At 43.9% G+C, this 25,657-nt stretch overlaps 1 protein-coding gene across 4 annotated transcripts in view; it reads right to left on the bottom strand.

Moving 5' to 3' along the window:
* GRIN2A (glutamate ionotropic receptor NMDA type subunit 2A) overlaps window positions 1–25,657 on the bottom strand; it is a 453,818-nt gene that overhangs the window by 105,006 nt on the left and 323,155 nt on the right. For all 4 annotated transcript variants that reach the window (XR_015154758.1, XM_086375824.1, XM_086375825.1 and 1 more), the window contains one exon: window positions 5,229–5,434. Coding sequence is in view for 3 of the 4 variants with exons in the window: in XM_086375824.1 (XP_086231950.1) it covers window positions 5,229–5,434 (206 nt within the window). In the remaining variant the exon portion in view is untranslated. The remainder of the gene's footprint in view (window positions 1–5,228; window positions 5,435–25,657) is intronic.

Here is a 25,657-nt window from a genome sequence, read left to right as displayed (position 1 = left end):
ATTGAAAATACATTCCCTCTCTTCTCACCAATGATTTGACAGTTTAGTTAGAAAGATATATCCATCTAAATGCAGAGTTCCAAAGAATAGCAAGTAGACATAAGAAAGCCTTCCTCAGTGATCAATGCAAAGAAATAGAGGAAAACAATAGAATGGGAAAGACTAGAGAACTCTTTAAGAAAATTAGAGATATCAAGGGAACATTTCATGCAAAGATGGGCACAATAAAGGACAGAGACAGTATGGACCTAAGAGAAGCAGAAGATATTAAGAAGAGGTGGCAAGAATACACAGAGCTATACAAAAAAGATCTTAATGACCCAGCTAACCATAATGGTGTGATCACTCATCTAGAGCCAGACATCCTGGAGTACAGTCAAGTGGGCCTTAGGAAGTATCACTATGAACAAAGCTAGTGGAGGTGATGGAATTCCAGCTGAGCCATTTCAAATCCTAAAAGATGATGCTGTGAAAGTGCTGCACTCAATAAGCCAGCAAATTTGGAAAACTCAGCAGTGGCCACAGAACTGGAAAAGACCAGTTTTCATTCTAAACCCAAAGAAGGGCAATGCCAAAGAATGCTCAAACGACCGCACAATTGCACTCATCTCACATGCTAGCAAAGTAATGCTCAAAATTCTACAAGCCAAGCTTCAACAGTATGTGAACCAAGAACTTCCAGATGTCCAACCTGAATTTAGAAAAGGCAGAGGAACCAGAGATCAGATTGCCAACATACACTGGATCACAAAAAAGCAAGAGTTCCAAAAAACTTCTGACTCACTGACTGCGCTAAAGCCTTTGACTGTGTCGATCACAACAAACTGTGGAAAATTCTTAAAGAGATAGGAATACCAGACCACCTTACCTGCCTCCTGAGAAACCTGTATGCAGGTCAAGAAGTGACAGTTAGAGCCAAACATGGAAAAATGGACTGGTTCCAAACTGGGAAAGGAGTATGTTAAGGCTGTATATTGTCACCCTGCTTATTTAACTTATATGTAAACTACATCACGCGAAATGCTGGGCTGGATGAAGCACAAGTTGGAATCAAGATTGCCAGGAGAAATATCAACCTCAGATATGCAGATGGCACCACCCTTATGGTAGAAAATGAAGAGGAACTTAACAGCCTCTTGATGAAAGTGAAAAAGGAGAGTGAAAAAGTGGCTTAAAACTCAACATTCAAAAAACTAAGATCATGGCATCTGGTCCCATCACTTTATGGCAAATAGATGGGAAAACAATGGAAACAGCAAGAGACTTTATTTTCTTGGGCTCCAAAACCACTGCAGCCATGAAATTAAAAGATGCTTGCTCCTTGGAAGAAAAGCTATGACAAACCTAGACAGCATATTAAAAAGTGGAGACATTATTTTGCTGACAAAAGTGTCTAGTCAAAGCTATGGTTTTTCCAGTAGTCATGTATGGATGTGAGAATTGGACCATAAAGAAGGCTAAATGCCAAAGAATTGATGCTTTTGAACTGTGGTGTTGGAGAAGACTCTTGAGAGTCCCCTGGACTGCAAGGAGATCAAACCAGTCCATCCTAAAGGAAATCAATCTTGAATATTCAGTGGAAGGACTGATGCTGAAGCTGAAGCTCCAATACTGGCCACCCAATGTGAAGAGCTGACTCACTGAAAAAGACCCTGATGCTGGGAAAGAATGAAGGCAGGAGTAGAAGGGGACAACAGAGGATGAGATGGCTTGGATGGCACCACCGACTCAATGGACATGAATTTAGGCAAGCTCTGAGAGATGGTGAAGGATAGGAAAGCCTAGCATGTTGCAAAGAGTCGGACACAACTAAGCTACTGAGCAACAACAAGTAGCCATTTATCAAATTAGATAGTTGTTCCTCAATTTTCTATTTGTGTCTTAACACTCAACTAAAGCAGATTAGAAGAAAAGTTTGGTTTCTCAGCTCATTTCCTACTACCTGATTTTTTAGAAGACTGAACTGTGTCCTCAAGATCCCACCATTTACCAGAAGTGATAGACAAAGGGCTTTCCCTGAAAGAGTATCACCAAGTAAAACGAACACAATCATGTTGTCTAATGGGAGTTCTCAATGGAACCAATCACCCTGCCTCAAAGATGTTATCTTTAGGAAATGCAGTTGATCTAATCTGTGTTACAGTGGGATTAATGGATCCTAGTTATTTTCTATTGCGTTCAGGTAAATCAAAGACACCTAGAGGCACAGCAAGCTTCTCATGTCACCAAGTGGGAAAAGGAAAACTGCAAGCCACCACCTTCCATACCGCCACAAAATGTGAATCTGAACCAGTTAGTCGGTTTATACTGTTCAGTTGAAAAGTTGATTCTTTTAAAGACAGTAATATATCTGTAGGCTCATTTCCTCCAGACCATGCGTCTCAGGACTTGGTGATCTACTGTTTTCAGCTCCAAGGCTTCTGATTTTAAAGACTTTAAACTGCAATGCTTGAGTGTGAAGCATAAGAGGCCTGGCCTGATTGGCCTTACTGAAGCAGATGAGATATTGTTATCATAAAGGAGGTGCCCCAGTGGGGTTATACTCTTTGCTTCGTGTCAGCTACTCTGCTTTCTTCATCTGGACAAGTTCAAAGACCCAGTTCATCTGACCATCTGCTCAAAGAACACCCACTGAAGTCAAAACCTCCTTTGACAACTTTCCCACGTAATCCTTTCTATTGGGTTCATTTGGTTTTTTTCCATGGAAACACTCTAACGAACTTTTTGGGCAATCCAATATCATTCCCCCCCACCCCCTATCCCAAGCTCATCACTTCCAAGTACTGTGCTAGGCTTCCTTCTGTTTCCCAAACTTGCTAATCTCTTTCTTCCCTCGAGGCCTTTTGCACCTGTTCCTCTACCTGGGTGGCTCTTCCCAGGTGGGAAGATGGGGACCTTACTCAGATCTTTCACAGGGTTTATCTTAATGTAGAGCTGCTCTGTTTCCTTATTGCCTGAGTTGTTTTTTTTTTTAACACTTGTGCAGGCCTTGACTGCAAGATTCATCCTTGTTTACAGATACATCTCCCATGCCCAGCACTGTGACTAACACAGAAACTATGCTTCATGAGTATTTATTTATTGACTAATCTATTCAGAATTTCAACCCTGAAGAGGCTGATGACTCCAAAAAAGCCGATGATTACTTACTGAATAATCCGTTCAGAATTTCAACCCCAGAAAGGTTACTCATTGATAAAAATTTCTCCAAACCAAAATGCACCTTCATCGTACATTTAGCAATCATATTTGTAAAAAATTACCTTTATCCAAAGCACTGAGCCGTGGGGACTTGCATCTTGTATAATAATAACTGAGGTTGGAATTTGGCAGGTGGGAGGAAAAGTATCCATTCACTCCTCAGTTCAAGCGTCACCAACATTGTGTCACATTCTGTGCTTGTCCCTGAGGACACAGATTAATCGCCACATTCCCTATATTTAGACAGCTAATGACAGTGAAAGTAACAGTTGCTCAGTCATGTCCATCTCTTTTGCGGCCCCATGGACTTTAGCTTCCTCTGTCCATGGAATTCTCCAGGCAAGAATACTGGAGTGGGTTGTCATTCCCTGCTCGAGGGGATCTTCCTGACCCAGAGATCGAACCCAGGTCTCCTGCATTGCGGGCAGATTCATTACTGTCTGAGTCACCAGAGAAGCTAATACTCGGGGAAAATATGGACACACTTTAAGCCACAAAAACACATGAGACAGATAAACGAGAGGGCTACAGACTGAATGTTTATGCTCCCCTCAAATTCATATATTGAAGCCCTGATCCCCACTGTGATGATATCTGAAGGTGGGACTTTGGGGAGGTAATTAGGTCATGAGGGTGGAACCTTCATAAATGGAAGCAGTGCCCTGATAAGAAGTGTGTAAGAAGAAGACAGCCACGTGCAAACAAGAGGGTCCCCATCAGACACCAGACCTGCTGGAACCTTGAGCGTGGACTTTCCAGCCTCCAGAACTGTGAGGCTGTTATTTAAGCCACCCTCTCGTGGTAATTCATCACAGCAGCCTGAGTGAATTAAGAGACAGACAGAGGCAGTATTGTGGAAGTACAGAGAACTAACCCAACCTGGGGAGGAAGTGCCTAAGACTTGAAGGACAAGCAAGAATTTTCCAGGCGAAAGAAGGCAATCACAAAATGCTCAGAAAAAAATAGATTTCCATCCAATTACAGGCTTTATCCTTTTGTGAATTCCCCACCAGGGTGGTATTTGTGTTTATGTTTGCATTACAAAGACTATAATCAGCGTCTTGGACTTGGCCATGAAACTTTACGAGTCTCCAAAGGGTTTATAGATTAGGGAGAGCCCTCTGCCAGAGGCTCTGACTTAATTGTCAGTTTCTCTTCAGTCATAATAAAAGAAGAAACAACTTTGCTGCTGATGACCAAGGAGACCTCCAGGAGATCAGTTCTACCTGGTTCACACCAGAAAGTCACTTGGAAGGGAGATGTTGACCCCAATATGGAGAGAAGTTTTGAAAATACTGAGGAGTGTGGGTCTGGAAACTAGAAAGGAGGTGGAAGGAAGTGGAAGGTATGGTTTGGGGGAGGGAGTACCAGAAAAGTAGAAAAGAAATAATTATTTTAGGAAGGACTGAAGGGGAGGGTTGATTCACCATATGGTTAAGAATATGGCAGTGGAGTCAGATGGCCCAGCGCTTGAGTCCTGTCTCTCTCATTTACTAGCTGAGCGGCTCTGAATGTGCTTCTTAGTCTTCCAGTAAACGCAGCTCTTATGGTGTTTAAAATGGGCAAAACCACACACCCCATATTACTGCTGTTGGAATGAAATGAATGCAAACCAGCTGGTGTAGTTCTAGTCTTTTAAAAGAATCTATTCTTATATGTATCTATCATAATAGAGTATGTTTTATATTACATTTCATTATTATTTTAGAGATATTGTTCTCTTGGTATCTCTAATTTTCTTGAAGAGATCTCTAGTTTTCCCCATTCCATTGTTTTCCTCTGTTTCTTTGCACTGTTCACCTAGGAAGGCTTTCTTATCTCTCCTTGCTATTCTTAGGGACTCTGCATTCAGTTGGGTATATCTTTCCCCTTCTCCCTTGCTTTTCGCTTCTCTTCCTTTCTCAGCTATCTGTGGGGTTGCAAAGAGTCGGACACGACAAGAGATATTGTTGTTATCAGTGATTCAGGCTATTGTAAAGGATTGGGCACGACTGGGCACATTCAACCCACCATACCCCCAGACTCACTTGATCTTGACAAACTTCCGGCACGGTACGGTGTTCCTCACACACGTCTCGGTCAGCGGGTCAATGTCTTCCACGATGACAAAAGGGGCCTCCTCGAGGGTGACGATGCTCAGATGGTTGTCGTCCGGCTCACAGTCGGAGAAGGACTTGTACCTGGGCCACACGGCGTGCCTCAGGCTCAAGGTCTGGTTCTCCCACTTGCCCACCTGCGGCAAAAAGACAGAGACACACTTGTGCTTTCCTGCACCACCGGCTTCTCAAAGGAGGAGTCCTCCCCGAGAAGAGGCATGGGAGAAGAAGTCCACCATCCTCGGGGCTTTTCCGTTACCTACCCCAACACACTCATCTGTTGTACGCTAACAGAGATGGGGATAAAGGGGAAAGCAACCCCCATGCTCTGGACTCTCCCCAGACTGAGTAAATATGGGGGTGGAGACTAAGTACAGATGCTGTAAGAGCTCCCCAGCTGACTGTAATGTCCCTCCAGTGCTCAGAACCACTGATGTCATGAAAACAGCAAACAGGCTTCCCTGGTGGTTCAGTGGTTAAGAATCTGCAGGCCAGGGTGGGAGACACGGATGGGTTCCATCCCTGATCCGGGACGATCCCACATACCACAGAGGAACTAAGCCCGTGAGCCACAGCTACTGAGCCTGTGCTCTAGGGACTGGGAGCTGCAACTACGGAAGCTTTGTGCACCTCAGATTTTCAGCAACAAGAAAAGCCACAGCAATGAGAAACCCGAGCACTGCAACCAAAGAGTAGGTCCCACTTGCTGCACCTAGAGAAAAGCCCGCACAGCAGTGAAGACCCAGCACAGCCAAAAATAGCCCAAAAGAAAAAAGAAAAAAGCAGGGACTTTTCAAGTTAGAGAGGTCTGGACTTAAATCCCCAACTCTTGCCAGTTGCTAGCTGTACAACCCCAGGCAGGCTCTTAATCACGATGAACATCTGTTTTCTCATCTGTAAATAGACACAATTCCACCTACTTTATAAGGATGTCATGGGAATGAAATAAGGCATTTTGAGAAAAGCCTATAGCCCAATGCCTGGCAGGTATTAGGGACTGTATAAACTCTTCCTGTAAGTATAGAAGAGAGACAGTGAGAGGGAGAGAAATTTAAAAAGTGCTAAGAAAGAGAGAAAGAGGAAAAGGAAGAGGAAGTCCAAGAGCAAAAGGGACGGAGGTCTGGTGGGAGGATGAGCGCCTCCCTTCAAGCTCAGATGGGGTTCTATTTAAGTTGCAAATCAGGTGAGCTTTTATCAATCAGGCACAGAGTGGAGACTTGCTGTTTAGCGAACACCGAGACCTGTCAAAACAGAATCGATTGTGTTCCCTCCCTGCAGCAGCCGGCATCTTAGCGGAATCAAATTGAAGGCTGTATGTTTTGAACCTTAATTTTATTTGACAGCTTATTGGCACTCTGCGCATACACACGGGGGAAAGCTGCCCCCAGCTTCGCACTTTCTCCTTCCTACTCCTGCTCCCACATGCAACTGCTTGACACCGCAGGTCAGCGCTTTATTTGTAGCATCAACCTCAAGGAAAAATACCTCGTCTGAAGAGCTAAGTGCCAAGAGTCCGGGCTTGTCTCTGTTGACGTGACCCTCTCACCTCTCCTCCTGGAATGTAAGTGTCACCAGAAATGAATCTCAGGCCCTTAAAGAGAATTCAGACACGCTGGACACCAGGAGAAGGGACGGGGTGTCGGGAGAGAAGGCAATCAGTCTGTTCTCAGAGATGACTTCAGCATCTGGACTGGAAAATGTTTGCTGCTTGTTGAGAAACGTGCCACGCGGCCAATTACAAAACTGTCCAGCTTCACAGACACCTTCCTTTTTAAGTTACGGAAGGCGGTAGAGTTATTTGGACAAATAAACACATTCATCGCCTCATGCTGTGATGTGTAACACAGGATAGAGAGAAAATGGAGCCCATCATATCCGTCATTCATTCAACACAGATTTATTGAACGCTGGCTAGGTGCTGGCATGTGCCTGAGAACAATGAGGGATAAAACTGATCACTCCCCTGCCTTCCAAGCCAACAATAATAAACATGCAAGTAGATGAAGAGATATTCAGGCTCTTCCTTTTGGAATATGCTACATCCATCCCTTTCTTTTCCATCTCTCTTAGAAAACTCAAACATAACCTTTAAGAGACTGGGTAGTTCAGTGGCCAAGACAATGGCTTTTGGAGTCAAACAAACTAAATGCTGATCCTGGCTTCACCCATTAGCTAAGCAGCCTTGGGAAAGTGGCTTAACCTTTCTGAACTTTGCTTTGCCTGTAGAATGTGGATGGACACAGCATATGCTTTCAGAACTATAGTGAGATTTGAATGAGCCAAAAATATACATGAAGCGCTTAGCACAGAATTTATTTAGCATGTAACATACATGGCAGATACTATTATGTTACTTTTGTGGTTGTGCTAAGTTGCTGCTGATTCTTTGTGACGCTATGGACTATAGGCTTATCTGTCCATGGGATTCTCCGGCAAGAATACTGGAGTGCGTTGCCATGCCCTCCTCCAGGGAACCTTCCTGACCCAGGGATTGAACCCGTGTCTCTTACATCCCCTGCATTAGCAGGCAGGTTCTTTACCACTAGCACCACCTGGGAAGTTAGCTTGTAAAATATAGCTCAAATATGACTTAATTTGCAAAGGCATTCCCGTGTTCCCTGGTAATATAGAACATTGCTCCCAGCTCCCCCATAGCATTTGATGCTATAATTAAAACAATGTCACTTCTGAGCACTTCTATGTGCTAAGGAAATCTGCCAATATTACTACTTTATTTAATCCCCACAAATCCCATATGATAAAGATTATTACTCCAACACCACAGTTCAGGGAACTGAAGCACAGAGAGGTTATGCAACCTGCCCAAACTTGCACAGCTTTTTAAGTGGTGGAACCAGAGCTATACCATGGAATTGTCTGAATCCAAAGGCACTTTCCCACTAGTGCTCCTAGTAATTGATCTGCAGTAATCATGTTATTGCTCCAAGATCCTCTCTTCCTTGCAGAGACAACTCCTAAAATCCCAGTGAAGTGCGAGTGAAGTCGTTCAGTCGTGTCCGACTCTTTGCGACCCCATGGACTGTAGCCCACCAGGCTCCTCCGTCCATGGGATTCTCCAGGCAAGAATACTGGAGTAGGTTGCCGTTTCCTTCTCCACCTAAAATCCCAAGGTAACACAAATAGAGGCAAAGCCTGTAGCAGAATCTTAGGTGACGTCACTGACCACATCACACATTCTACACTGTGGGAGGCAGGCAAAAGCTCCAGCCCAAGGCTGACTCACAGAGAGATAGGCTACAAAGGTTTACGAGTCCCCAGAGTGCAGTAACTTCTGAGATCTTCTCTAAGTTCCTCCCTCCCTTCCCAACACATCTAAGTAAGCACCCATGGGTCAGCCAAAGAGGGTGGAAATGTGCAGTGGGTGGAAAACTTGATCCGGAGCTGAAGTTGCTGTGTCAACATTGCCCTGGATCCTGAGAGCTTGCACCTCCTTCTCGGAGTCTGATGGGCTCCTGTTCCAAACACCAAAAATCTCAACTCTTTAAGATTTTTTCTAGCAGATGGGGAGAAACAGACAACCTTCACTTTCCCCTCCTACATTCCTATTTACAAAGGGCTGTAACTGAGTCTGGGGTTTGTAGACAGGTTTAATAGAGATTCATTTACTCCGTAAATATTTACTCAGTGGCTTCTAGGTGCCAAGCACTGTGCTAGGCACTAAAGATACTGTAGTGCAAACAGCAATATTTTTACTTGCATTGAATTTTTAGGCTAATTAGGAAGACACACATGAGTCAAATAATCACACAAGAATATATACACGCAAACTAGGAGGGAAAAAAATAAAATATGGGTCTAAGATTGGAAAGAGGGAGAAAGAAATCCCAGAAGGCTTCCCCAAGGAGGTGGCACTTAAGCTGAGATTGGAAATCCAAGATGACAGGATGAAGGGAAGGGGGCGGGGCATTCCAGGCAGGCAGGGGCCAGATGATGTGAAGCCCTGTAGGTCCTGTTAAGGAGTTGAGATTTACCCTGAGAGTTAATCTAGTCTGTTATCTGGAACAGAGAAAGAAATGCAGAAATCATGATGAATATGTGTCCAAACATAATCTGCCTAAAACTGGAAGCTCTTTGCTTCATTCATTCTTTTTCCTTTTTTTATGATGGAAAAATTTTAACTCATACAAAAGTAAAATAGTAGAATGGATCTCCATCTTCCCATTATCTAGCTTCATTCATGACCAACTCATGGCCAATCCTGTCTCATTTATACTCCCAACCACTCCTCCCATATAATACTGAAGGAAATCCCAGACATCATAACATTTCATTTACAAATCCTTAATTTGATTGAAACATCTAAATTTCCATTTGCCTAACAATATTATACCTTCACAATCTATGTTTGTGTCTATGTTTCATTCATTAGATGGTGACACGTCAGTCTAGCAGGGATATGTATATATATTGGGTTGGCCAAAAGGTTTGTTCTGGTTTCTCCATAAGAAGGTATAAAAAACATAAGAAACATTTTGGCCAACCCAATATATTTTTTATATATATATATATATATATATATGCATATTAATTGGTTTTTATGTCTACAGCTTCTAACTCAGGGCATGGCACAAAGAAGGACTTAAGGGATAGCTGGTGATGGAATGTGGAGAAGGCGATGGCACCCCACTCCAGTACTCTTGCCTGGAAAATCCCATGGATGGAGGAGCCTGGTAGGCTCCAGTCCATGGGGTCGCTAAGAGTCGGACATGACTGAGAGACTTCACTTTCACTTTTCACTTTCATGCATTGGAGAAGGAAATGGCAACCCACTCCAGTGTTCTTGCCTGGAGAATCCCAGGGATGGGGGAGCCTGGTGGGCTGCCGTCTCTGGGGTCGCTAAGAGTTGGACATGACTGAAGTGACTTAGCAGCAGGTGATGGAATGAATGAACATACCACACTTGTCTGTAACATTAGATCACAGTAATTTTTATTGGTTAATCCCAAACTCCTAATTTCTTGCCTTTCCTCTTTGGTAAATTTGTTTCCTATGTCTGTGAGTCTATTTCTGCTTTGTAAATAAGTTCATTTGTATCATTTTCTTTTTAGATTGCACATGAGTGATAGGGTGTTTGTCTTTCTCTGATTTACTTCACTTAGTATGATAATATCTAGGTCCAGAGATTAATAAGCACTATTCTTAGCACTTGGAGCTTTCCTGGTGGCTCAGATGGTAAAGAATCTGCCTGCAATGTGGGAGACCTGGGTTCAGTCCCTGGGTTGGGAAAATCCCCTCGAGAAGGGAATGGCTACCCATTCAGTATTCTTACCTGGAGAATTCCACGGACAAAGGAAAGGAGCCCGGCAGGTTACAGTCCATGGGGTCGCAATGAGTCAGACGTGACTGAGAGACTAACATTTTCACTTTTCATTCTTAGCACTGTTTTAATTCTTATGAACACCATATACACAAGAAAAAGGTGTGGGCAGATTTTTATTTCTATCATGAATTGGGTTTTTTTTTTTTTTCCTACTTGAAAACAGTCCCAAATTAACCCAAATAGGTTGTATGGGAGAAGGAAAAAAAAATCTTTACCTTCAAAGTAAACTGAATTTTGGTGATAAACTAAATGTTTTCTGCAAATAAACTGAAGTTTTGAGGACAAAGAAAAATAATTAACCTTTAATGGAGAAAAGTGTTCTTGTTAAAAGAAGTATAGAAAGGGAAAATTAACTTTGCAATGATTTTTTTATCCATTCTTATTAATAAAATTTAAATGTTGTGCTTTTAGAAACCTAATTGCTCTTCAGCTCCTAATAGGAGCTGTTTAGTGAAAGGGCAGTGATTACTTATCAAGATGTTCAGCCAAGATTTTCTCAGAGAAAAGATAATTTCATCTCAAGAAACTGGCATAAATTAGTATTCATCCCTTCATATCTGGGTAAATCCATGGATGTGTCACAGAGGCTGCAAAAGGCTGGAAGAAATGAGGTTAATAGATATTCGTGCCTCTCCTTTCAAAGAGGTCTGACTGACTGTATCGGATCTATTCATGAAATGCTTTTTGTTGTTCAGTCACTAAATCCTGTTCAACTCTTTGTGACCCCTTGGACTGCAGCACACCAGGCTTCCCTGTCCTTCACTTTCCCAGAGCTTGCTCAAACTCACGTCCATTGAGTCAGTGATGCCATCCAACCATCTCATCCTCTGTCACCCCTTCTCCTCCTGCCCTCCACCTTTCCCAGCATCAGGGTCTTTTTCAATGAATCGTTTCATTCATTTTCAATGAAATGCTTACAAGAGACAATTAAAATCACCTCACAACTGGTCTCTCCCAAGCCACCCCTAAAAACGTACACCTAAACACCAAAATCATAGATCTATCTCTACTCAAACCCTTCCATGACACATACTGCCCACAGAATCAAATCCAGGTTCCTCTTATGTTAACGGACCCCACAATATAGATCCCATCAACCCCAATATTCTCTCTTTCTATCACTTTTTCCATCTCTCTTTCATGGTGGTGGTTTAGCTGCTAAGTCATGTCTGACTCTTTGCGACCCCATGCACTGTAGCCCGCCAGGCTCCTCTGTCCATAGAAATTTCCAGGCAAGAATATTGAAGTGGGTTGCCATTTCCTTCTCCAGAGGATCTTCCGGACCCAGGAAACGAACCCAGGTCTCCTGCATTGCAGGCAGATTCCTGCATTGCATGTGGATTCTTTACCAACTGAACTACGAGGGAAGACCTCACACTCTATACATACCCTCACAGTAAAACGCATACATCTTCAAACACAGATACTCTGCTGCTGCTGCTAAGTCGCTTCAGTCGTGTCCAACTTTGTGTGAACCCATAGACGGCAGCCCACCAGGCTCCCCCGTCCCTGGGATTCTCCAGGCAAGAACACTGGAGTGGGTTGCCATTTCCTTTTCCAACACATGAACGTGAAGTCGTTCAGTCGTTTCCGACTGTTCTCGACCCCATGGACTGCAGCCTACCAGGCTCCTCCGTCCATGGGAGTTTCCAGGCAAGAGTACTGGAGAGGGTTGTCATTTCCTTCTCCTAACACCTACAAATATTCACACATGTATGTGTGTATATATGTGGGTATAGCTGACCTGTGATCTACGTGGGGTTTAGGAGCACTGACTGTTCGTGCAGGCAGTGAGGACGTGGCTTTCCATATCCATGGGTCCTTTATATCTGCAGATTCAACCCCTGGGGACTGTGCAGTGCTACAGTAATTCACTACTGAAAAAATTCACAGCAGTGGGTCCACCCAGTTCACACCCATGCTATTCGAGGGTCAACTATATATGTATATAAAGTGAAGTGTTAGTCACTCAGTCGTGTCTGACTCTTTGCAACCTCTTGGACTATAGCCTGCCAGGCTCCTCTGTCCGTGGGATTCTCCAGGCAAGAACGCTTACTGGAGAGGGTAGCCATTCTCTTCTCCAGGGGATCTTTCCGACCCAGGGATTGAACCCAGGTCTCCTGCATTGCAGGCAGATTCTTCACTGTCTGAGCCACCAGGGTGTGTATGTATATATACATATATATATGTACATATACATAATACATATCATACTGCTAAGTCACTTCAGTCGTGTCCGACTCTGTGTGACCCCATAGAAGGCAGCCCACCAGGCTCCCCCATCCCTGGGATTCTCCAGGAAAGAACACTGGAGTGGGTTGCCATTTCCTTCTCCAATGCATGAAAGTGAAAAGTGAAAGTGAAGTCGCTCAGTCATGTCCGACTCTTTTCGACGTCATGGACTGCAGCCTACCAGGCTCCTCCATCCATGGGATTTTCCAGGCAAGAGTACTGGAGTGGGGTGCTATCGCCTTCTCCGACATATCATACACTTCACACATATTATATACTTATACATCTACGCATACAGCTACACTCATACCTACTTGAATTTGCTATGCATGCATATACAACTCACCTCCACATACCTGTATAACGACACACACACACATATCTGACACACACCTCCCCTCTCACATACAACACTAAGCCACAATGATGCGTACACTTTTCACTTCTCACCGCACACACCCTAAATGACACTCATGCCCCTTCTTTGCCTCCACTACCTCTTCTGCCTGAAATCCCTCTCCTTATCATCTCCACTGACTTGAAATCCTGTCCATTCTTTCCACTTCCAGCTTAAACACCACTGCTCTCCTGCAGCCTAGTTCTCCAGCCAGAGTGCATTTTTGAATATTTTTTTTCCCTTGAATTCTCTCGCGTGTTCATTTGTAAGCTCAGTATGTGTGCATCCAGGGCTTTGCACTATTGTAGGCCCTGCAGGAGGCTCTGGGGCTGCAGCTGAGACTAATCCAGACCTGGTTCTTGTCCTCAGACTTTCCTGTCTGTTGAGAAGAGGAGTTGGAGCACCCTGGACCTCATGAGATAACATGAGATCATGAATGCAATAACTCCCATGCTGGGGTGGGCACAGGATGTCACTGGAGCAGAGTACATCTTGCTCTGCAAGGAAACCAAAGATGCTCCTACAGGAAGTGACTTCCAGCCATGAGCCAGAGCAGTAGAGTTGGTGCGTGGCTTGTTCTGGAGTTCCACCTTTGTTCTCAGGGTGAGAGAAGAGTGTAGCGGGAAGGAGATGGGTACTGTAGAAAGACTTTTAACCGGGGGAGGAATAAAATCAGTCTGATGTATTAGGACACTTCTTTTCAAGGCCGTGCAGAGAAAGGGGTTGTGCCTAGAAGATTCTGAACAGAGTGACGGGTCAGGAGGCAGTTAACCTGGAGAAACCTGGTATAGAGCCATATCAAAGTGGTGGTGGGGGGCTGGCATGAACTGTCAGGACCCCAAATTGGTGGAATCAATACAACTTAGAGACCAACTGTATGACTGCTTGCAGGTGGGGAGCAAGGGCTCAGTGTGCCCTGAATTATAGAATATCTGGCCCAACCAGACTTTCATAACTCCTGACCTACATCAGCTATAGTACAGTGTTCACCACAGGCTGGTTCAATAAATATTTGCTGAACTGAACTCGATTCAGACTGTAGCACAGCATCAATTTTTACTTAGAATTCAAAGTTAAAAGAGGAAACTTGCCTGTTTACTCAGATCCTCTCCTTGGAGAGAAGACAATAGGGATTGCAAAATTAAAAATCAGAGAAGAAATTTATTAAAACCGATGATGAAAGTAGAGTTCACATTGCCTGGGCTCCAGCTTGACTGGCCCCAGTGAACTCACTGGGTGATTTCATAACCAGGTGGGGGAAGAAGCCTTAAAGCTAACACTTCACATGTGCAAAAACACCAGAAGACATTTCACTCTGGATAATAAACAGTGATTTACTTCCAAGCTGGTGAAAATGTGAGGGATTAACTCTTCAGGAAGATGAATTTAAGGAGAAAAACAGAGCAAACAGGAGGCCAATTTCTCTCCACCTGAAATATAAAGTCTTCCAAAGGACATAAGATTAATGTCCGTGAGGGTATTTAAAATGACTTAATGTCCATATTTAGCATAAACAGTATCATCAATTACCATCACCCCCATGCAAATCTAACACACAAGTGAGCTGATAGCACGGTTGCTGCTGCTGCTGCTGCTGCTGCTGCTGCTGTTAAGTTCCTTCAGTCGTGTCCGACTCTGTGGGAACCCATAGATGGCAGCCCACCAGGCTCCACCGTCCCTGGGATTCTCCAGGCAAGAACACTGGAATGGGTTGCCATTTCCTTCTCCAAATATACACACTGCTGCTGCTGCTGCTAAGTCGCTTCAGTCGTGTCCGACTCTGTGCGACCCCATAGACGGCAGTCCACCAGGCTCCCCCGTCCCTGGGATTCTCCAGGCAAGAACACTGGAGAGGGTTGCCATTTCCTTCTCCAATGCATGAAAGTGAAAAGTGAAAGTGAAGTCGCTCAGTCGTGTCCAACTCCTGGTGATCCCATGGACTGCAGCCCACTAGGCTCCTCCATCCACGGGATTTTCCAGGCAAGAGTACTACAGTGGGTGATAGCATGGTTATGCACGAGTCATTCTGTGTCTTCGGCTGCTGCTTGAAACCAAAAGCAGACCTGAATTTGATTGATCTGGAAACTTCACAGCAAAGATGTCTGAGCCACGACTGTGACCTGATACCAAGTTGAAATACGTTCTATTTGGAGTAGTTCGAAGTTGAGTCTAGCAGTTTGTTTGTGAATCAGTTCAATCTAAGGTTCCTTTAAGACAGCAGGAGTCTGTGAAACTAGATGTCACATTGGACCCCACTGCACCCTACAGTCAAACCAGCTTCTACAAGGAAACTGCTGAAAAGCAGGTGTGGACCAAACCTACTTTGTCCTGTGTCATGGGGCCTCAGACAGCCACTGGCAGAGTGAGACTAAGAACTGCTTTTCAGGTGCTGAAGTAAAGCAGCTGCCTCCTTGGAATTCATGGTCTTAAATGCAATTACTAAAGGTTGTTGGATTACGAAACTTTAGCAGGAATAAGAACCTCTCCTTGGGGGCTGATTAAGAATGCAGACTCTACATATACACTGCTGCTACTGCTACTAAGTCACTTCAGCCGTGTCTGACTCTGTGCGACCCCATAGACGGCAGCCCACCAGGCTCCCCCGTCCCTTGGATTCTCCAGGCAAGAACACTGGAGTGGGTTGCCATTTCCTTCTCCAATATACACTACTATGTATAAACTAGATCACTAATGAGGACCTACTGTGCAGCATAGAGAGCTCCACTCAGTGCTCTGTGGTGGCCTAAATGGTAAGGAAATCCAAAAGAGAGGGGATACACGTGTATGTAGAGCTGATTCACTTTGCTGTACTGCAGAAACTAGCACAACATTGTAAAGCAACCACTCTCCAATAAAAACTAATTAAAGACACCAAAATCAAGAACTTACTTACAGCACAGGGAACTCTACTTAATATTAATAACCTCTATGGGAAAAGAATCTGAAAAAGAACATATATATACATATACACAAAACTGAATCACGGTGCTATATATCCGAAACTAACACAACATAGCAAATCAACCATACTCTAATATAAAATAAAATTTTAAATTAAAAAGAAAAGAATGCAAACTCCAAGGAGAAGGAGGGAGGAGGGATAAATTAGGAGTATGGGATTAACAGATACACATTGTTTCATATAAAATTAACAACAAGGATTTACTGTGTAGCCCAGGGAACTATATTCAATATCCCGTAATAATCTATAATGGAAAAGAATCTGAAAATATACATCTATATGTATGTGTAACTGAATCACTCTGCTGCATACCTGAAACTAATACAGTATTGTAAATTAATTATACTTCAATTAAAATGAATGAATGAATGAATGCACACTCGTAGATCTCTGGAATCTCTGCATCAGTAGATGTGGGATGAGGGAGGCCCAGGAACCTAACTTTTTAACCAGGATCCCAGGTCATTCTGTTCTAGGTGATCCAAGGACCACATTTTGAGAAGCCCCTAAAGGATCATACCTGTGACTACCGGCAGGATTAAATACAGCATACAGAAATGGAGAAAGTCTGTCTTCCTGGGTTTCTTATGTCACCAGCAGCAACTGCCAGCAGATCTAAATGAGTTTAATCAGCTATTAGAGCCTTAATTAAATTCCTCTCGGTTGAAATTTCAGAATTGCTTGTTATACAGCTCACATTGGAGCAGTTGATTTTTTTTTCCTCCTATAACAACTGTTCTCGGGATAATCTAATATCTTTATGGAAAACAGAGTCAGCTGTCTTAGGACTTAGCACTGAACTGGTAATTCAAAACGTGTTTTGATCGCTGTGATTTCCATGAACAACCTGCCGACTGGCTGCTTCCATTCTCCTCCTGAGGTTCAGCCAACACAAGAAGAGCTCAAGGCTGGTTAAACCTCACATTTAAAGGTCTCTGGAACAAGGAGGCTCCATATTCTTCAGAATTCCATTTATTACCTGCAGTTCTCCAAAGTGCCTGTTCCCAGGTTCCTGGGGATGAAGATAAGTTCTACTTATTTGTTTTACTTTTTTTTTAAATTTATGTATTTTTATTAGTTTATTTTAATTGAAGAATAATTACTTTATAATATTGTGGTGCTTTTTGCCATCCATTGACATGAATCAGTAAAATTCATTTCTTTTTAATTGGAGGATAATTGCTTTACAATATTGTGTTGGTTTCTGCCATACCTCAACATGAATCAGCCATTGGTATACAGATGTCCCCTCCCTCTACAACCTCTATCCCACCTCCCACCCCCTCCACCCCTCTAGGTTGTCACAGAGGCCTGGGTTGAGCTCCCTGCATCATACATCAAATTCCCACTGGCTATCTATTTTACATGTGGCAGTGTATATGTTTCCCAGGCTACTCTCTCAATCCGTCCCTCTCTCTCCTTCCTCCACTGTGCCCATGAGTCTGCTCTCTATGTCTGCATCTGCACTGCTGCCCTGAAAATAGGTTCATCAGTACAATCTTTCTAGACTCCTGCATGCTTTTAAAAAGGGATGTGTCCTGGTCTTTAACTAAACAGTTACGAGTGTTTTCTTTCTCTTCTTTGGGTTCACCTTGGAATGACTTAACATTAGAGATTTGAAAAACCAGCAAAAATTAAAAAGGAGGCCTCTCTCACAATTATTAATACTAATTAAATTTTTGAATCCTCTCCTGGGAGTCCTTCATTGTGAAACTTCTGTATCAGCCAGCCCTCCAACAGGCTGTAATAATAATTACTAAATTATTAAAAAGTATAATAACTGGTATGTCTTGAGGCATGGTGATCATCCTAACATGGACTTTATCATTTTACCCTCACAACCCTGTATGGAAAAGGCCGTCAGTACATTCATTTTATAGACTGGGAAACTGGGAGCTGATGTAACTAACCCAAGATCAAAAAAGCCAGTGAGAGCACTCGGAGGCTAAGCTCAGCCTGTGGGACGCGAGCGCCTAGGCCATCACCGCTGCTCGACACTCCCCAGGGTGCCATCAGATCCGGTCTGGGAGATGCTAAGGCAAACAAAGGGAAAGAGGGGACATTCTGTGGATGAAATGGAAAGACCTCACTGCAGGCAGCGATACCCCGGGGAGCTGGGACGCCTGAGCTCAGCCTCCCCACATGCGTGGCCTGTCCCCTTTAGAGAGGGGCAAGGTGTTCTTTTCCCGAGAAATACAGGAGGAAAGGAGACAACAGCCAGGGACGGCTGCCATGTGGTTCTTTCACGTTTGCCGATTTCCTCAGTGTTCCTGTGGCTCGAGTCTTCTAAGGACCTTGAGTTCCACCCTGGAACATACCTCTGACACACCAGCTCCACTGTCTTCTCCCCACTGTGACGTAATGCCCTGTATACCACGTAGGTATTTAAAAGAGTCACTCTGTATGACTCTAGGTCTGCAAAAACAGTTTAGAAGGAGATGTGAAGGAAAATGGGACAATCGCAGAACGTGGAGTTGGGGAAAACAAACACCCAATACTGGACAAGAACGTGGCCTAAGATCAGTCTTCTGTTATAGCAGCCGTGATAACCACGGATATTATTTGACACCTTTGCAAAGACAATTTGGAAGCATGGAAAAGATTTTTCTTTTGACCTTCTAATGTACTTCTGGGTAAATTTCAAAGATCAGTGTAGTTTCTACTTGTAAGATAAATGAAATGCCATTTGCAATCTGGCAGAGTAAATAGCTCTTCTTTGAATATTTACTTAAAGGATATTTAGCAGCTCTTGGTTCCCTTGGCAGAGTCGCCAGTAAGAGTTAGGAGGTGTTAGAAAGCGAACAGTGTTAGTTGCTCAATCATGTCCGACTCTTTGCAACCCCATGGACTGTAATCCACCAGTCTCCTCTGTCCATGGGATTCTCCAGGGAAGAATACTAGAGTAGGTTGCCATTTTCTCCTCCAGGGTATCTTCCTGACCCAGAGATTGAAGCGGGGTCTCCTGCATTGCAGGAAGAGTCTTTACCATCTGAGCCACCAGGGAAGCCCAGGAGGTGTTAAGAGCCCTTCAAAACTGGGCTGATAGCTTAGAGGGCCCCGCATTCCTTGGGATTCACAAGTCATTCTCACCAGCCTGAAAATTATGACTAGGCTGGATATGAATACAGACATGACTCCTCCTCTTACCCTTGGACAACTTTTTTTTTTTTCCCCCATGAAAACCTCTCAAAGTGGTAAAAAAAAAAATGGGGGGCCTTGTGTTTAACAGCTTCTAAAAGGAGATAAAGTGAAAGTTTCTCAGTAGCGCCCAACTCTTTGAGACCCCCTGGACTGTAGCCAGCCAGGCTCCTCTGTCCATGGGGTTCTTCAGGCAAGAATAGTGGAGTGGCTTGCCATTTCCTCCTCCAGGGAATCTTTCCAACCCAGGGACTGAACTTGGGTCTCCTGCATTGCAGGCAGATTCTTTACCGCTGAGCCACCCGGGAAGCCCGAAAAGGAGATAAGTTCCAGGTAATTAAATTGCAGACTGAGGAAGCAAGAGACCTTAATGCATCAAACCTGACTTAAGGGATAAGACAGGCCAAAGACTCATGGTTTTCCTCACTCAGCATTATGTAAAGAAGCCAATTCCATTTGGATCTCAGCCTGAACATTCAAAGTTAACCTCATTGACAGCGTCTGCAGAGTTTTAAAATAAGGTTATAAGACCTGAGGGTATCGATCAGTGGCAAAGCATTTCATCCCCTCGCCCGTGAAAAGTTCTTGGCTTGTAAAAGTTGACGGGTGTGGAACACTTGGTGTCAGGTCCCTGACGGGCACTGGTTCTTTCATATCTGGGGCAAGATAATAAATTTAAGTCTTTGAGATGGACATCTTCCTCCTTCTAAACGAAAGGGTGAGCCAGGGGTTGGTGCCTGAGGCCCTACTGGTTATTACAAAGATGCTAACGAAAGCCATCCTATGATGAAATGCACACAGATGAGAATTTCAATTCACCTTAAATAAGATGGTATTTTCACAATCGTTTTTCTTAGTGCAGCTCTGGCCCCAAACTACTTTGCTCCAGGCTTTTCTGAACCCTAAAGTATTCCAGAGAGAGGATCCTTTGAAATACTAAAGCCAACAGAAGATTTAATGGTGAGGAAACAGTAATAAGCTTAACCACAGCTTTGCCCACTGTTAAAAACATGATTATTAGAAGGTGGCAAGGGAGATGAGGATCCCCTTGAGATGGACCAGATAAGACTCGTTCTATTCAGTAAACTGAGCCTCAGTAGCTCTCTACTGTCAGTCCCATTTCATCCAAACCAATTATCCCCATCTTGGACACTAATTAACAATGCCAGAATCTGGCACAGTTACTTGGATGAAATGAGAATCTCGGTGACCATTCCTTATCGAATCCTACTGACAAACTCATAGTTCAAAAGAACCCTAGACTTGAAGTCAGAAGACTCAAATTCAAGTTCAATGATGATACTTCTGAGCTGTGTCATGCTAATGAAATAAAAACTTTTCGGATTCACACACATTGTAGCCAAAGGTAGAAAGAACCCCAAGTTGCTTGATGATTCTGAGTGTTCACGACCAACATGCAAAGCTGTTCTCTAGGTTTTCAGTCATTTAAGGTTGGATGACATTGATCCACTGGTTAATTCACTCAGTAAATGTTTATTAAGAGCTTACTATGTACCACACCAGACAAGGCAATGGCAACCCACTCCAGGACTCTTGCCTGGAAAATCCCATGGAAGGAGGAGCCCGGTAGGCTGCAGTCCATGGGGTCGCTAAGAGTCGGATACGACTGAGCAACTTCACTTTCACTTTTCACTTTCATGCATTGGAGGAGGAAATGGCAACCCACTCCAGTGTTCTTGCCTGGAGAATCCCAGGGACGGCGGGGCCTGGTGGACTGCCGTCTATGGGGTCACACAGAGTCGGACACGACTGAAGTGACTGAGCAGCAGCAGCAGCATGTACCACACACTGTCTTAGCATTGGTGATACTGCAGTAAGTAGACTCTGAGCTGGTGGTCGGCAAACTCAGACCCCAGGGACAGTAGTTTTTGTACAGCCTGTGAGCTAAGGATGGATCTTATATTTTTAAATGGTCGAAAACAATGGAAAGAATAGTATTCTGTGACATGAAAACGATATGGGATCTGAATTTCCATGTCCATAAATAAAGTCTTGGAGCACGGCCAAGTTCATTTTTCCTATACACTGTTTATGGTTGCTTTCCCACTAAATCAGCAGAATTTGAGTTCTTGCCATACATACAGCATGACCCACCAAGCCTAAAATATTTACTAGCTGTCTTTTGCATAAAGTGTTTACCAAGCCCTGATCTAAGTCTCTATCTGTAAGTGACCTGCCTACTAATAGGGAAAATACAATGCAATACAATGCTCTCAGAATTAGTTATAAACTACAAGAGAAAATGACAAAGGTGAAACAAGCATGCGGGGAGCATCGGAAATGGAAGGGCAGATCTGAAGAGGGAGGGGAGACGCTGCGGAAGGAGCAGCAATTGAGAGAGGCTGAAGAGCTGGCAGAGCAGTTGGACAATCAGCATGGAGAGACAAGACTTCTCAGTTGAATGAAGAGTGTGGACAGAAGCATATCAAGGGAGCTTAAGGGACATGTTTGTGGACTAGGAAGCTGCCCCAGTGGGATGAAACGCACAGTGTACAAAGGGGATGAGAGAGAAAGAGGAATAAAAGGATACAGTGGGACAAGATTATAGAAAGCCCCTGGATACTGGGCTGAAATTGCTACATGCAAACTGCAATCTGGTTGCTTTTGAGTTCAAAATGGCAATTGGCCTTGGGAATCCCTTGATGACTTAGTACTGGAGATAGTACCGGTGATCTCACACATGTGTGGCTGGTATTTATCGCTTTCCACATCTTTCGACATTGTCCTCTTTTCAAATGATTGCACCATTTGCTTCATAAATATGTTCTTATTTGCCAGACTATCTGGATAAAATTAGAGGTCAGTTTACTGACCTCTTCTCCACTGGCCACCTCCAGTGCATTTTAGCCACTCATTCCCACGAGGGGAAATTCACTTAGAAATGCTTGACTTCGATGATCCTCAATTTAGATAAACCCACAGTGCTCTCACGCTGCTGTTCTCATGCCTCTTTTCCAGCATCACTTGGCCATGGTCCCAGGGTCCCTCTCTTTTCTGTCCATTGATCCACTCACTCGAGCCTTCACCTCCCCCCCCATTCTAATGCAGACCTATTCATCTACCACATCAATAGACATTCTGCCACTTCCACAGCTATCATGCCCCACTTTGTCTTCCTGTCACACCTGCCCATCACCACCTTTCAGCAATTCAGTCAATCCGGCCACTTTCCCCTCTGTAAATCATTCTGTAAACCAAAATATAGAGGTGGAGAACATCACATAACTGCAGAAACCCTTTTGAATGTAAGGATTCCCTCTCTGACCAGCAGTTCTTTTCCCTTTTCCTGACTGGCTATCTTCCATTCCCTGGGAACTATTTCAAACCTTCATACCTGCCCACAAGGGACCACAACTCCGCCAGCTCCATCCTCACTCCCAGCTGATGAATCTGCCTCTGATTTCACAGTCTATGGATGACTCATGAACCCCACAAGCTTACCTGTCTCTGCACACCTGTCATCCTTCACCCCTCCTCCACTGATGACAGGGAACTCTTTCCTACTAGTCCCATCAGCTGTGACCTGGACACACTCCTGCACCAATCTCTCCTCTGAAACAGGCCTCATCAAGGTTACCAGCGACTCTCTCATCATGAAAGCCAACAGGTGCATCCACTTGACGTTGAAAGTCACTCCCATTGTCCTTGAGTCCCCTATCCTAGACAGTCATGATCTTCCCCTTTCTGGGTGAGTTCCCACCTCTTTGACTTCTGCAGCTCTGCCAAAATCCAAGCCCCTCTTTCTCTCCACACATTTCACACTCTCTGCCCCTCCCTCCTGCCCTCAGACTTCATGTTCAGGCATCTCTTACTCACTCTTCAGGTATCATCTCTATGTTGACCTTTCTCAGACATGGCTGTCTTTCATCAGCTCCTCTTCACAGCCTCCAGGAGAGCTCAGACTCTATTAATAGAGTCAGAGCAGAACTCATCATCTTACCTTCAGTGATTTTATTTTATTTTTTTAATAAAAAGCACAATATTTTCTCCCATGTACCAAACATGAGTTCTTAAAATCTCAACCCTGGAAACAGTCCTTAATTCACCCCTCTCCTTCCACCTCCATTTATGTTAAATCAATTGCCAAGCCTTGATAGTTCTAATATTTGAATATTTTCCCCTTGTCTACTTCTTTCCGAAGTCAGACCACCACTCAGTCTTGGTCTTCGCCTCTCTCTGGTTTCCACCACCGTCTCCAGACTGCCTCCCCGCCCTGCCCAAACAGCACGCCTTCCAGCCTCTCCTCCCAACTGCAACCCAAGCCATCACTCCAAATATCCCTGCATATATGACCATTCCAGTCTCTCTCTTAAAGCCTTTGGATGGTTTTTCTCTACACTTGAAATCAAGTGAACATATCTGACCGTGCCCCAAATGACCCAGCTCATCCCCAGATGTCTCTAGTTCTCTGCATTCATGCCAGCCTCCTTTCTGATGGCCAGATCCCACACATGGACTGCTGAATCCCATAGAACTAATCCGAGGCTTCCAAGTACATCAAGCTCCTGTCTCAGAGACAGGTATCCACACATGTTCCTCACGCTGCACACACACACACACACACACAAAATACCCTTTCTGACACTCTGCCTGGCACCCTTTGACTTGCCCTTCAGAACTCAACTTAGAGAACAGCTCTTCTGGGAAGCAGACCCTGACGACCCCAGAAAACTGGCCAGCTGACCGCCTTGCTTATTTCAGAAAGTGTTATAAGTACCTGCACACTCACCTGTCTGCCCAGCAGACCCACTGAGCGTGGGCACCGTGTCCTGTTGCCTTGGTATCCCTTACACCCAGTCTGGGGCCCCTTACAGAGTAGATATGTAACTGTTAATTAAGTAGACAACTGAATAAATCAATATCCCAACATGCCCACCATAACAATGATCCTCCTGTAATAACTTGTCAACTTTATCTGGCTTCTTCTGGTCATATGTACTGAAAGTAATGTGGATTTCGGACTTGGCTGAACTTGAGCCTGCATATACCAGCTATTATGCTCACTAGCTGTGCGCCCTTGGCTGCGTTTACTTGTTTACTTCCTGGGCCTTAGTTTCCTCCTCTGTAAAGTGGGTATGCTAGGAGTAATCGTATCATATGACTGTTGTGAAATTAAATAAAACCAGGCCTACAGAACACTTATGACTCTGTGCACCACTCGGCCACTGCTGCTCAACCAGGGTGTTTCAGTATACACAGGGCTCTTGTGAGAATTACATGAGTTCCTTATGGGAAACTCCCAGCCTGGCCCATAGTAGGTATTCAGTCAAGGTTAGTTCCCTCCCGTCTACAATGTGCAGGTACTCTTGAAGTTAACCCCTAAATGTAGGGCACAGACTGTATCTTCAGAATAGGAGAGAGCAAGACACTAATTTTACCAAAACGCCAAGCCCAGGTGTTCTATACCAAGATAACCCTTTGGAAATGCACTTTCTTCTTTCACCCAAAGGGAAACAGATACGTTCTTCACCTACTCTAGTACAGATAGGACTGATATTGCCTATTAATATAATTCTGTGCACAGAGAAGTTCCTGCCAAAAGCAGCTCAGTGTTATTTTAGCTCTAGCAATAAATCCAGAGGCCTGACAATTATTTTTAATTCCATTTGCTGGTTGAGGTTCTGCAGAATTAATGCATACCATTAATTTTGTAACTATAAATGTAACCCAAGCCTTCTTGGATCCTTATGCCCTAAAATACAACCTTATGAATGTACTTTTGAATTTTCAGCTGGTGAAGAAGCTGTGTTGGGATGAAAAAGAAAAGACATATAAAATGGAAATTTCAGATAAATTTCCACGACATACTTGGAACAATCATCCTGGCCAAAGTGGTGAATGTTACTGTGAGGTTAATAATATAAAATCCCCAGAATTTATATAGCTCTTTGTGGGTTACAAGTTGCTATTTATTATCTCATTTCATTTGACCTTCATTGCAGTCATATGAAGATAGAGGAGATATTGTTACAATTTTTCAGAGCCATAAACTAGTGATCATTCAAGTAACATGGGGCAGAAAAGGATAGCAGACTATCCTTTTCTGAAAGAACTACAGACAGTTTTCTGACTGCTGGCCCAGGACTTGCTTAATGGTCTGCGTTTTAGCATTCAACTCCTTGTGTGGGACTCAAACAGAAAACAAAGGGACAGTGATTCTTTAGTATGTTCACCTTTGAACTCGGAGCCCAGGTCCTTTGAGAAAAGAGAATACCAGCAATAGGTTTTCAGAAACCCACTCAAAATGCATTAAAAAAAACCCCAAAACT

The sequence above is a fragment of the Bos grunniens genome, chromosome 25 (genome assembly GCF_055505025.1).
Source record: "Bos grunniens cultivar Pamir isolate PY7600 chromosome 25, Bosgru_T2T1.0, whole genome shotgun sequence".
In the NCBI taxonomy this organism is placed as follows: Eukaryota; Metazoa; Chordata; class Mammalia; order Artiodactyla; family Bovidae; genus Bos; species Bos grunniens.
This window is presented reverse-complemented; position numbering and strand designations above follow the sequence as displayed.